This window comes from Haliotis rufescens, unplaced genomic scaffold (genome assembly GCF_023055435.1).
Source record: "Haliotis rufescens isolate VD_foot unplaced genomic scaffold, xgHalRufe1.0.p SCAF_14, whole genome shotgun sequence".
Lineage (NCBI taxonomy): Eukaryota > Metazoa > Mollusca > Gastropoda > Lepetellida > Haliotidae > Haliotis > Haliotis rufescens.
Window position 1 is genome coordinate 31,406,362 of NW_025963824.1, and position 14,294 is coordinate 31,420,655.

A 14,294-nucleotide genomic window follows, 5' to 3' on the forward strand; every position below is an offset into this window, starting at 1 on the left:
GTGGGTTCTGGGGGTGGAGGGCGGTCGGGTAGCCTAGTGGTTAAAGCGTTCGCTCGTCACGCCGAAGACCCGGGTTCGATTCCCGACATGGGTACAATGTGTGAAGCCCATTTCTGGTTTCCCCCGCCGTGATATTGCTGGAATATTGCTAAATGCGGCGTAAAACCATACTCACTCACTCACTCTGGGGGTGGAAGGTGGGTATCAGGTGGAGGGGGCTGAGGGGTGAATAAGCTGGCATTAACGCTGTGAAATGTTAAAAGTTAGTTCATAAATATAACGTGATAATGGAACTTTGGTATGGGGTATACCTTTGTATTATCTCCAGACCAGACAGCTGTCACGTACAGGATCCCAGGACGACTGACAGAGATAAGAACTCCCGGTATGGACTCAGGTGTAAGTAGCTTTATATACATATTCACTTCTTTATTTTGTTACTTTTCATTCCTGATGTCAGGGAGTGGTAGGATTTCATGTCGTACATTAACGGTACATCTGTGCAACAAGTGTGTGCGCCTATGTGTCGACTTTTCTGTGTTCCTTACTGTCGGGCATTTTGCTTATGGCTTCTAAGAAAGAACGTCCTGATTTGAGTGAATCACTACTTTCTGTCGACAGCTTGATCACATTTACAATGTCCGCTTGGTCGGGAACAGCCTGAGAGATTATGTCAGTGAATGAGTTGGATTTAACGCCACTTGAACAGAATGTCTGTTATATACGACGGGAACGACAACGTGTGGCAGGCCGTTAGACGAACATACAGTGCCTAAATTAGAGGTATATTTACCGACGGGAACACTCGACTGTGGAAGAGCCCTAAAGTTGTTAAATAATCTGGGTTTTGAACCCTCGGGCAGCTTCTAAAGGATGCAACTCGGCAAAGCAGCCTAAACGACAACTAGGGCTTCTGCATGCCGAGCAAACGGAAACTACGTTAATAGTGTACTATCATTTAGTATCCATCTGTTCCAATATATGTTAGAAATAGTAAAATATTGAACCATGTTGGAATCGCTCCTTACTGTGAATAGTTGGTTGGTTGGTTTGTTGTTTAATGCTGCACTCAGCAATATTCCAGCTACATGACGGCGGACTGTAAATAATCGAGTCTGGACCAGACAATCCAGTGATTGACATCATGAACATCGATCAACGCAATTTGGATACGATGACATGCATCAACCAAGTCAGCGAGCCTGACCGCCCGATCCCGTTAGTCGCCTCTTACGACAAACATAGTCGCCTTTTACGGCAATATGATTGTACACAGATACACACAACTTGAGTGACTCTTGTTAGTGCATGACTCTTCTACATAGAATACACCCTTAATCATGTTCTAGCATGCAACATGATGTAAAAGGGGACACATGTGGCCCAGTTGTCTAAGGCGCCTCGATTCGCTGTGCAGAGTTGCGTCCCTTGGGAACACCAGAAACCTATAACTGGTTCGAATCCCGGTTCGCCTTGTCAGCACCATACCCGTGCTCGTGGGTTTCACCGAAATGGTAAACGTCTGAGACATACATCAATTCGGGGTTCCCTCCTACATTAAGCTGACACGCCGCGATATAACTGGAGTACTGTTAAAAGCGGCGTTAAACCCAACTCACTCACTCATGATGGAAAAGTCTCTGCATTGACAATTGTATTTGCATTGAACGCAGCACCCAGATTTGGCACGACAAATTTAAATCAGAGTATACCTTCAAGACATGCTGTTGATAATTTAGTGTAATATAGTCTGTAGCTGATAAGGTAACTTCAGTGCAATACAGCCTGTTGCTGATAAGGTAACTTTAGTGTAGAATAGTACGTTTCTGATAATGTAATTTTTATGCAATATAGTCCGTTGTTGATAATATAACTTAAGTGCAATACAGTCTGTTGCTGATAAAGTAACTTCAGTGCAATATAGTCTGTTGCTGATAAGGTAACTTCAGTGCAATACAGTATGTTGCTGATAAGGTAACTTCAGTGCAATATAGTCTGTTGCTGATAAGGTAACTTCAGTGCAATATAGTCTGTTGCTGATAGGGTAACTTCAGTGCAATACAGTCTGTGGCTGATAAGGTAACTTCAGTGCAATATAGTCTGTTGCTGATAAAGTAACTTCAGTGCAATACAGTCTGTTGCTGATAAGGTAACTTCAGTGCAATATAGTCTGTTGCTGATAGGGTAACTTCAGTGCAATATAGTCTGTTGCTGATAAGGTAACTTCAGTGCAATATAGTCTGTTGCTGATAGGGTAACTTCAGTGCAATATAGTCTGTTGCTGATAAGGAAACTTCAGTGCAATACAGTCTGTTGCTGATAAGGTAACTTCAGTGCAATATAGTCTGTTGCTGATAGGGTAACTTCAGTGCAATACAGTCTGTTGCTGATAAGGTAACTTCAGTGCAATATAGTCTGTTGCTGATAAAGTAACTTCAGTGCAATACAGTCTGTTGCTGATAAGGTAACTTCAGTGCAATATAGTCTGTTGCTGATAGGGTAACTTCAGTGCAATATAGTCTGTTGCTGATAAGGTAACTTTAGTTCAACAAAGTCTGTTATTGATAGGTAACTTCAGTGCAATATAGCCCGTTGCAGATAATGTAACTGTGGTGTCCATCTCGTTATCATTCCCAGTTCTTCTCTCCTCAGATGAAGCTGGTGGTGGTGCTCATGGTGTTGCTGCACCAGACATCAGCTGTGGTGAGACGAGATGACAGTAAGTGTCACACATGAATAAGAAGTTTGGTTTAGAATTTTTTACGGGAGTGGCAAAGAAACACCCCGTGTCTTTTAGTGAAATACCCCATGCGTTACACATTGCAGCTCTCCTATTCATCGAGGGGCGGTCGGGTAGCCTAGTGGTTAAAGCGTTCGCTCGTCACGCCGAAGACCCGTGTTCGATTCCCGACATGGGTACAATGTGTGAAGCCCATTTCTGGTGTCCCCCGCCGTGATATTGCTGGAATATTGCTAAAAGCGGCGTAAAACCATACTCACTCACTCACTCACTATTCATCGATATCATATTGAGAATTGCTGATGAATACACGTGTCACCATTGTCCCCAGGTCTGCGGTGTTTGGAGTGCCATGGCGCCAAGTCTCCCCTCGCCTGTAACCAGTGGGCAATATGCGGACAGGAAGAGGTAACATCTAATGTGTCTGGAACTTGGTCCAATCTAAATTATTATTCTTAGTCACTCGTTGAATCACAACACAACCATTTTGTCCTGAAAGTGTGGGCGAGTGAGGGTAAACGCCGTTGTTTTAACATTATTCCAGTTACATCACGGCGTATCAGCTTAATGTTGAAGGTTCGCAGTGCAGAGTTGCGTCCCTTGGGCACGCCAGAAACCTATGATTGTGGTTTCGAATCCCGGTTCGCCCCGATTATGTTTCTAGGTTTCTAGGGGCTAAAACAAGGACTGGTCGGCTCGGAGTCAGTATACTGTGTCTGAGTGGGGTATTCATATTAAACTGCGGCATGGTATATCAGTGAGCTAGCACTATAAATCGGCATCATTAAACCCCATTTCACCTCACCTCACCATAGCATCATTATTATCATTTCCAGATCTGCTACACTCGGGAATACACTGACAACAACGGGGAACGGGAGTTTCACATGGGTTGTGAGGAAAAGACGGTATGTGTACATCCGCCATAGGTCTGTGTTTCAGAAACTGCCGGGCAACAGGAAGTAGAAGGTGGCTAGAAATGAAACAACCAAGAATTGGTTATTCGATGGTTTTTGTTTGTTTGTTCGTTGTTTAACGCCGCACTCAGCAATATTCTAGCGCTACGACGACGGTCTGTAAATAATCGAGTCTGGACCCGACAATCCAGTGATTGACATCATGAGCATCGATCCATGCAATTGGGATACGATGACATGCATCAACCAAGTCAGCGAGCCTGACCACCTCATCCCGTTAGTCGCCTTTTACGACAAGCATAGTCGCCTTTTACGGCAAGCATGGGTTGCTGAAGACCTATCCTACCCCGGATCTTCACGGGTCTATTTGATGGTGATGTAGTTGATATGATATTTGTAGTTGTGTTTTGTAATTCAAGCGTGCAGTGTTTCGGTGGCTGTTGTCGTCTTTGTTATGTTTTGATAATGTTTGTAATTTGTTGGTTAAATCCAATTTTCCAGTGTATACTTATTTCCTGTTTTTTTTTAGATTGTCAAATTGTGTTTTTAGTATGTTTCTTCTCTATATGATTTTTGATTAATAATGAATGTGTAAATGATATTTGTTCACTGACTGTAGCGTATATCAGCAATTTGTCCTTCTGAAATATATTACATCTAACGTATTTTTCAAATATATACTTTGGAATTCTCTTTCAACAGAGATGTGATTTGTACCTGAATGCTCAATCCGTCCTCGGTATCCTGGGGCGAAGGGAGGTCGATGATTTGGACCTAGATAATGAGCCTTCACCACCCCGCCCTTGCTACCAGTGTTGTACAGAGAGTGACTGCAACAACCGCCTATGTCTGGATTCTCTGGGGACACAGCCAGGGGCTGGGAACTCAGGAACCGGCTCCCACAGTGAGTGTACAGACGTGGTTCTGGTGGGGACGGGGTGTGTGGGGAGGGGGTTTGGGGTGGCTCAGGGCATAAACGCTGCCTCAGGGCATAAACGCTGCCTTACGTGTGCCATAACATTGTCAATATATTCTGTAAACTCACATCCTTACAGAGGTAGTCACTTGTGTCCTTTCGGGAAAACCTAATGACATTGTGCACAAAGCTCTCAACGCGTTTGGTTATATATTTTGGTCTTATTGCAGGCATAGTTCATTGAACTACTTGCGACCCGACTGTACATTTTTAAAGGACAGTTTGTTTATAACACAGTTTATAATCAGTTGGATCTTTTAGAAATAACTACATGATCATTTGAGTTACAAAATTTGGAGTGAGTGAGTGAGTATGGTTTTACGCCGCTTTTAGCAATATTCCAGCAATAACACGGCGGGGGACACCAGAAATGGGCTTCACACATTGTACCCATGTCAGGATTCGAACCCGGGTCTACGGCGTGACGAGCGAACGCTTTAACCACGAGGCTACCCGACCGCCCCACAAAATTAAGAAGGATGATTTTGATAGCATGAAGCCATACAGAAGCCAACCAACTGGAAGAGATTTTCGGATAACGTCAGCCATTGCATCCTTCAAATCTCAATAGAGCTTGATTCATTTGAACCTTCTCCAAGTTAATACAAATCTTAAGAATTCAAAAATTGGACAGGAAAGATATCGTAATGAACCAAACCCTTTGTCATGTATATTTGGTCACACAAGTTGTTGAAGGGTGGACTACTTTGGTGATATTTATTGGAAACTGCACGACTAGGTGGCCTGGCGATTTTGACAATTGTGGCGTATACTAACATTTTTGGTTGGTATGTTCACGGGACCCAATACATTACATATCATGGTACCCATGTGATTACTATTAGTACAGTAAGAGAGGCGTGTTTTCAGATAATGCAAGAGACGAAGAGATGGGGAGTTTGTTTCATGTTACAGACGAGAATGCCTCGTGACGAGAGACTTGGTTTCCAGGTTGTCATTTATGAACAAAATATCTATCTCTGGACAACTTCATCGGTTGTGGTCCAGAGATAAATATACCAAACTTCATCGGTTGTGGACCCGTGAAGATTCCGGGGTAGAATAGGTCTTCAGCAACCCATGCTTGTCGTAAAAGGCGACTAACGGGATCAGGTGGTCAGGCTCGCTGACTTGGTTGATGCATGTCATTGATCCCAATTGTGTGGATCGATGCTCATGATATCAATCACTGGATTGTGTGGACCAGACTCGTTTATTGACAGACCGCCGTCATATAGCTGGAATATTGTTGAGTGCCGCGTTAAACAACAAACCAACCAACCAATCATCGGTTGTGTACTAATATTCTTTGATTGACAGCATAATGTAACCGTCAAGGGTTTTTAAAGAGGTATAAATGCCCGTTTGTCATGTTACCAGCCTGTCCCCCAACGTTCATCAGCGGCCCCCACAGCTGCTACTACGTCGCCAGCTGGCCACTCACGTGGACAAAGGCCAGAGAGGACTGTCAGAGGAGGGGGGCAGACCTCGTGTCGGTCAACTCACAGCAGGAACAAGCCTTCATTGTCACCCAACTCACGCTTATCAACTGTGAGTGTACACTATTGAGATGGGTGGGTGAGGTAGTTGGGTTTGACGCTGCAGACATTATTGTAGTTAGATCACGGTGTGCAGGTTTATTCACTTGATCACAGTTCCTTGACGTTAACGAATTTCGCGAAAGTCGGGACAAGGGTCGAGGTGCTGATAGATTTATGTTGATCATCAACAGAGGTAATCCAGAAGACGAACCAACTACGAGGGACGGACGTCGACGGGATCATCCGTGCCTGTTTTTGGTGGTGAAACAATGCACAATGTGTTGTACTCCTTTTTTGTGTAATCACTCGTACTACCAGCATCATAAAGTTGAAGATATTTCATTTGCGCTAAAATTTTCACGTGTGTTACTTTCGTACTGGGGGGGCACGGGTGGCCCAGTCGTCTAAGGCGCCGCGATTCGCTGTGCAGAGTTGCGTCCCTTAGGCACGCCAGAAACCTATGATTGTGGGTTCGAATCCCGGTTCGCCCCGATTATGTTTCTAGGTTTGTCAGCACCATACCCGTGCTCGTGGGATTCACCGAAGTGGTAAACGTCTGAGACCTGCATCACTTCGGGCTTTCCTCCCACATTAAGCTGACACGCCGTGATATGACTGGAATACTATTAAAAGCAGCGTTAAACCCAACTCACTCACTCACTTTCGTACTGAATGGTACACCTTCTGGTAAACTGGAAGGATGACTCTATCTGTACACGATCTTTAGTATGCTCTTGTACATACGACATGCGTGTGCGTAACTGTCTCCGATTTTCACATGTTGTTATTTGTTTGTTTGTTTGTTGTTTAACGCCGCACTCAGCAATACTCCAGCTATATGACGGCGGTCTGTAAATAATCGAGTCTGGACCAGAACATCCAGTGATTAGGATCATGAGCATCGATCCACGCAATTGAGGTACGATGACATGCATAAACCAAGACAGCGAGCCTTACCACCCGATCCCGTACGTTGCCTGTTACGACAAGCATAGTCGCCTTTTACGGCAAGCATGGGTTGCTGAAGACTTATTCTACCCGGATCGTCACGGGTCTTTTCACATGTATTGATTGTAAGAGGCGATCAGATGGATCGTGGGGTCCGGATCGCGGACTTGGTTGATGGCGTGTTATTGCAACTTGACGGCGTGGAACGTTGTTTATGTAGGAGGGCGTGGAGTCATCCCACAGATGGCATCCTTACCTTGTCAGCTTGCTGACGGGGTGAACCTCTTTGGTTAACCTCTTTGGTCATGTGAACAAGGCGTCCGACCTCTGATCAGAAGGTCCGTGGTTCGAATCCCATCACGGGACTCGGAAATTTTATGGCTGCTACATTGGCGCCCAATGTGGGGCTGAGCACGTTCATATTATATTTGAGAAAAATAAGCCTCAGTACCCAACCATGCGGCCCGGGACGTGCCTTCTGTTGACGGGGGAGTATGAAGCAGGGCGTGGAGTCATCCCACAGATGACATCCTTACCTTGTCAGCTTGCTGACGGGGTTAACCTCTTTTGTCATGTGGACAAGGCGTCCGACTTCTGATCAGAAGGTCCGTGGTTCAAATCCCATCAAGGGACTCGGAAATGTTATGGCCGCTGCATTACAATATCAATTAATGGATGCTCAGGTCCTGATTCGATTATGTACAAGCCGTCATTTACTGGAGTATTGCTGAGTGGGGCGTTAAACAAACAACCAACCAGCCAACAAACAACAACAACATTTGGCGTGTTTCAGCAACGTCCTACCCTACATACGGCTACTGGACTGGGGGCTACTACGTGATGGCGCTAGCAGAGTGGCACTGGGTCGACCTCACCACCACCGCTTCTTTCACGACATGGGGGCCGGGGCAACCTACCTCCCCCTCCTACCCCTACAGCTACAGAATAGGCATGGTGAACCCTATCAAGTACCCGACATTCTCCGGTTGGGCCTGGCAAAACTATATCTCTTCCACTGCAATGGGATTTATTTGTGAACGTAGTTTCATTTGAAGTCTCCATATGACAAGTGCTGAAATTGTGTGGATAAACAGGGATGTGTTAAAATGGCGATATTGTTGAATAAAATTAAAGTGATAAAGCCCTTTCCATATATTCATAAAAAATCTCTGCAAAACGCAAAGTCGAGTTTATAAATCACTATCAAATAGTGATGGTACCAGGTGTTCGCGAATAGGTGAGTGCATCCTGCCCCTCCGGAAGCACGTAACAAACACATGCAAAGGCAATTCAATTGTATAAATAAAACAAACACGGAAACATTTGGTACAAGGCAAAATGGGAATTGCATCGGATATTAATCTTGCCACTGATGCGTCAAATTTGGAAATTTCCTCCAGATACCCAACATAAAACTTTTTGAAATTTTAACTGAGGCCTTGAATGTTGTAACATTGATCAAACAACTTCTGAGCAAGAGTCGTATAGGCGCTCTTTGAGTGAGTGAGTGAGTGAGTTTGGTTTTACGCCGCTTTTAGCAATATTCCAGCAATATCAGGGCGGGTGACACCAAAAATGGGCTTCACACATTGTACCCATGTCGGGATTCGAACCCGGGTCTTCGGCGTGACGAGCGAACGCTTTAACCACTAGGCTACCCGACCGCCCCAGGCGCTCTTTGAAATCGTGGTAGAAAAAGCATGCTCGATTGTACCTTAAAAGGCAGGGTTGCACGAAGCTAAAACGCCGTTCAATAGACTAATGAATCTGTTTCAGCTGCAAACAGAACAAACCACAATAACGAGCATAGTGCATTTATTATACACGTGTAAAGCACCGGCGCACCAGCATCCGCCAAGGTAGTACTACCGTAATCAATGTACTTAACGCCCTACCCTAAAACCCTCGACTACCACGATAACAAGCCCTACATCTATCACCATGGTATCTGAACACTATGACTACCCTGACCCAACACGGGACAATCTGGCTCCTGATGTGATTGACTCTGTGGGCGGTAATTACATAGATGAAGGTAGAACTAAACATGTGTGTCTGTAACGTCAGTAAATATACGAGAACTATAGAGAGAAGAACTTCATTTCATTGAGATGTTACTGAGACGTCTGTGGACAACGTGTAAGATGGTGAGATGACACACAACAAAAAGCTCGAGTCACGGGATGGTCTTTACTATTTTCTAGTTATACATCCACGTAGAAGCGTCTTGGACAATCCCAAAACAAGAAATGATACGGACAAAGAACAAAGATATGATATTCAACCAGGCTGGCTCAGGTAAATTCATCACATTTCGAACTTTAAGATGATAACATGAAATGACACCTATCGCAAGATGAAGATTTGCGTTTGTTGATGGTTTGGTTGGTGTTAATGCTAAAGAGTACCTCTTCCAATGTTGTTCATTCGACTCATTTTTCTCTAAGGGAATTATTCCTTGGAACAGTTTTTACTGGGAAAATGTGTCCACGAACAATATTTGTTCCGGTTGGACAAAAATCCATGGAACTGATCATCGTTGACATTAGCATCCTCCAAACTGACATGGAAATAACGGTTTGACATTTTTTCAATGTCATGTTTACCATTAATAGGAATCATTACCCAACTATGTCAAGAGCTAGGCGACATCTCGTTAAGATATGAACTTGAACCTTCATTTATGTTTCGATGAACTTTAACCTTCATTTATGTTTCGAAAGAGCTCCTAACCCTGTCAGAAAAAAAACTGGAACTCTATTACCCTTTTCTCAAACTAACCATTATTTTGTCTAGGCTTGGTAAAAGTCGTATAATAAGGATTAAATACCACGTGTGAACTGTATTACGCTTTGGCTAGGTCAGGGAGAGTAGACTTGTTATTTATGTATGGATATTATTCATTATTAATTACACATTGTTGCATCCACCTCGCCACAATTTTATCAGCGTTGAATACAATTGAAACTTTGATTTCCTTTTCTTGGATCAAACGTTTATCAATATAGGTAGCCAAATAAACACTTGCCTTGTTATTGAAATATCACGTTTACAAACTCGAACGACAATTCCATGGTTTAAAACGGCTCTTATTTCGTTTTCCGAACATCGACTCTACAACTTTGGTGGAAACTCCGTAAAGATGGTTAAGGTCAAGCGGTGGTGCCACAGATTGACCCAGCACAATGACCCATTATGTACGGGGTGTGACAGTCATGTTTCTTCTCAACGACGGTCACGTACTTGATGTACCGTATTCCGCGTAATAAGCGCCCCGCTCTAATAAGCGCCCACGTCGAGATTTGTTAATATATTTGCTAGTGAACAAACCCAATTAGCACCCCTTCTGACCACTATTCGCATATAATACGCACCGCTTCCTTCCCCTATTCGCGTATAATACGCACTCGTGTGATATATGCACCCTTTATTATTGGCAATTAAATTCTGGAAAAAATATATCTGTCGTACATAAACATTTCCGTCTGTGGGCATAAACCACGAAATTTATCTTTCAATTTTTTTTTCACCAAATAATATTCTAATAAGAGCCCCTTATTTTCTAATTTTGTGAGCGCCCTGGGCGCGTATTACGTCGAATACGGTATATTTAAACCATCACAACACTAGAAGTGTGCCATTATATACAAAGTCATATGATCTACAAATGTTCACATAAGTTTAAGGTGACTACAGTAAACAACCAATATACAAAATCTACTGTTCATCTTAACACACGTCCGCATGACTACCAATGTGTGATGTTGGGTTCAAAGACATCTTCTGAACTTTCAAATGCATCTATATAACCCATCTTGCTTAACACATTCTCTTTAGTTGAGCCTTCTGAACAAAACCATAACATTATGTTACTATTGAAATATAGCTCTATATAACCCTTCCTGCATATCACATTCGCTTTAGTTTAGCCTTCTAAACAAAACCATTATGTTTAGATTTTACTTTTGTTTCTCTATGAAATATAGCTCTGTATAATCCTTCTTGCATATCACATTCGCTTCAGTTGAGCCTTCTAAACAAAACCATCATGTTTAGATTTACTTTTGTTATCTATTAAATATAGCTCTATACAACCCATCCTGCATAACAAATTCGCTACAGAATGTTTAAATTATATTTTTGTATTTCTACGAAATATAGTTCTATTTAACTCATCTTGCAGGAACTTTCATTTTAGTTAAGCCATCTAAACAAAACCTAACACGATTAGATTTACTTTTGGTTTTCTATTAAATATAACTTTGTATGACCCATCCTGCATTAAAAAATCGCTACAGAATGTTTAGATTATATTTTTGTATTTCTATGAAATATAGTTCTATTTAACTCATCTTGCAGGAACTTTTATTTTAGTTAAGCCATCTAAACAAAACCTAACACGATTAGATTTACTTTTGGTTTTCTATTAAATATAGCTTTGTATAACCCATCCTGCATAACACATTCGCTTGGGTATACCCTTCTAAACAAACCACCATGTTTAGATTTACTTTTGATTTTTTGTTTTCGTCAGTTTAGTTAAACATAAAATGTTTCGATTTTACTTTCGTTTTTCTATTGCATATAGCTTTGTATAACCCATCCTGCATATCACATTCGCCTTACTTAGTTTAGATTTTTACTTTTGTTTTCCTAAATGATTATTTATGCTTAATGAATTGTCCATTGGTTCTGGGATTCAGGTTCAACACTCGTCTCTATGAGTGGGCGTGGTGTAACGCCGCCTTTAGCAATTTCCCCGCAAGATCATAGCAGGGAACACCAGAAATGGGTTCCACACATTGGATCTATGTACGAAATCCAACCTGGGCCTTCGGCTAGACGTCCGAACGCTTTCCCTCTAAGCTACCCAATCACCCCTTATCACTATGCAAGCTACTTATACTCAAGGGCTCTGATGACCAAGTCGGAACAGTTACATATGGTAATGTAACACTATCTCCACCAGACCAACAGCTGCCAACGTTACCTAGGCTTCAGCACCATCCTGGTCGAGTGAGTGAGTTTGGTTTTACGCCGCTTTTAGCAATATTCCAGCAATATCACGGCGGGGGACACCAGAAATGGGCTTCACACATTGTACCCATGTCGGGAATCGAACACGGGTCTTCGGCTTGACGGGCGAACGCTTTAACCACTAGGCTACCCGACCGCTCCCATCCTGTTCGAGACGGCATCACCCAATGTAACAACATACAGCACCACCGGCATGTTGATGGCAGACATGTGATTCGTCGACTACATTCCGGTCGAGGAACGACGACAATCGAGTTTCGTGAATCTGACTGCGTTTTGTCTGTCATCAGTGAGGGAGACCTCAGGTAATGGATGTCACCGACAGCAGGTTTTGTGGTGTCCAATACAGTAAACTACGGTTATAACGAACTCAAAGGGACTACTGTTTTTAGTTCGTTATAACCGCAGTTAGTTATAAGCATATATACAGCATAACTACAGCAAATAGTCGGGACTAAAAAGTAAATTCGTTATATCGTCAGTTCGTTATAAGCGTGTTCGTTATAACCGTAGTTTACTGTACATTCAAATAAGTCAGAAGTAATCAAATACATATCACATGTGAGGACGACACAAAAAGCACTTGTAAAACTACTCATGTTAAATATTTTTGAGCAAGCATGAATCATGAACTGTCGTCATCACAGTCAGAATACAGTCAGAATACAGCCAGAATACAGTCAGAATACAGTCAGAGACTGAAAGGTAAAACACAGGTATTTCATTGGTGGCGGCTGTTTGCATACGTCTATAACCAGTCTATGCATATATTTCTTGACGATGTCCAATATGTCCAGTGGTATCACGGAGTGAATATCGATTGATTATCTATATGTCGTCGGCATATGTACCAAACACCAGGTGAATCTTATATATATATACAAAGTCCTCGTCAGTTTCAGGCACAACATCATGATGATGAAATTAAGATAGTATTACTGAAATGGTTTGGCCCCTTTAGAACGCGTGATCTTGTGACTCTGTCTGCATATTGTGGCTACCATCACAGCTCCTGGTAATCCTGGGGTTGAAATACGACAGCCCCGGAAATGGCACCAGCGACAACGATGGTCGCCGTTGTCACGTTCCTGGCCGCGTCGTCAGGTACGACCGTGACCTCACTAGACTTGCTGCAGCAACAACTGCGATGTTGGCGTGTACTACCGGCCGTTCTCCCCCAACAACCACCACGTGATGATCTCGCCTTTACCCTGCAAGTACAATATGGCATGTTTGAGTTCTAAGCTAAAATTATTGTTGTTACTTACTGATGCTTAGAAAGGTATCGGTAGTTCAATATATAAACATTTATCTCAGCTTACATTACAATACTCGCTTATGATTGGTTAAGGAGCGGGCAGCTATTTTTCATATTTCCCGCTCAGGTAACTTGCTTAGCTCATATAAGTACCTTTGAGCTGAAATGAACCGATGCTTATACGAATGCATTGAGTAACGGGAAGCAACCCGGTTCGTTTGTGTCAAAATGGCTGAATCAAGGCGCTTTACTCAGTGAAATATCCGGATCTGTGTGAATAAACATCGGTGAAATAATTTCGCTGTCAACAAATCACTCGGGTAACATCACACCATATCCCCTCGAGATCGGTTAACAACTTATATTGGCCCTTACCGTCACCGAGTTACCCATGCCAGATAATACTAGCTGTAAAATGTGCTGACACCTCTGTCTCTCTCACCTCGGAGTTCTAGCTACAACTATCTGGATAACTAGTCCTGTGCTCGGACATTTAGCTACTACAGTCTGTACAACTAGTTCTCACCTTCATTTCTACTGGGCCTCGTAGATCTGTCTACTACTTACGTTCTAGAACGTATGTCTCTCACCTTCATTTCTACTAGGCCTCGTAGTTCTATCTACTACTGTACGTACAAGTACGTATGTCTCTCACCTTTATTTCTACTGGGCCTCGTAGTTCTATCTACTACTGTACGTATAATTACGTATGTCTCTCACCTTCATTTCTACTGGGCCTCGTAGTTCTATCTACTGCACTACGTATAATTACGTATGTCTCTCACCTTTATTTCTACTGGGCCTCGTAGTTCTGTCTACTGCACTACGTATAATTACGTATGTCTCTCACCTTTATTTCTACTGGGCCTCTCTGTTC

General features: G+C 42.8%; 2 protein-coding genes across 5 annotated transcripts in view; one reads left to right on the plus strand and one right to left on the minus strand.

The window, feature by feature from the left end:
* The first annotated feature begins 327 nt into the window (after window positions 1-327).
* Window positions 328-8,263, plus strand: LOC124143363 (asialoglycoprotein receptor 1-like). 2 transcript variants are annotated; one of them, XM_046512321.2, is made up of 7 exons: window positions 328-399; window positions 2,653-2,719; window positions 3,072-3,148; window positions 3,577-3,648; window positions 4,360-4,561; window positions 6,014-6,184; window positions 7,916-8,263. In XM_046512321.2, exons 1-7 carry the CDS (start codon window positions 388-390, stop codon window positions 8,173-8,175), a joined length of 861 nt encoding a protein of 286 aa, XP_046368277.2. In that variant the 5' UTR covers window positions 328-387; the 3' UTR covers window positions 8,176-8,263. The 2 variants fall into 2 exon arrangements, with proteins under 2 accessions (XP_046368277.2, XP_048251495.1); XM_048395538.1 differs by lacking the exon at window positions 328-399 and adding an exon at window positions 469-492.
* Window positions 8,264-10,619: 2,356 nt separating this feature from the next.
* The window catches only part of LOC124143341 (atrial natriuretic peptide receptor 1-like), a 258,349-nt gene continuing 254,674 nt past the window's right edge, over window positions 10,620-14,294 (minus strand). For all 3 annotated transcript variants that reach the window (XM_046512280.2, XM_046512278.2, XM_046512279.2), the window contains one exon: window positions 10,620-13,370. In XM_046512280.2, coding sequence (XP_046368236.2) covers window positions 13,320-13,370 — 51 coding nt within the window. In that variant the 3' untranslated portion in view covers window positions 10,620-13,319. The remainder of the gene's footprint in view (window positions 13,371-14,294) is intronic.

What these genes read in the sequence shown, in the direction of transcription:
- LOC124143363 (XM_046512321.2), top strand. An exon ending in TGTGGTGAGACGAGATGACA is followed by an intron (nt 2,720 to 3,071) that starts GTAAGTGTCACA and finishes CATTGTCCCCAG; the next exon opens with GTCTGCGGTGTTTGGAGTGC. An exon ending in TGGGTTGTGAGGAAAAGACG is followed by an intron (nt 3,649 to 4,359) that starts GTATGTGTACAT and finishes CTCTTTCAACAG; the next exon opens with AGATGTGATTTGTACCTGAA.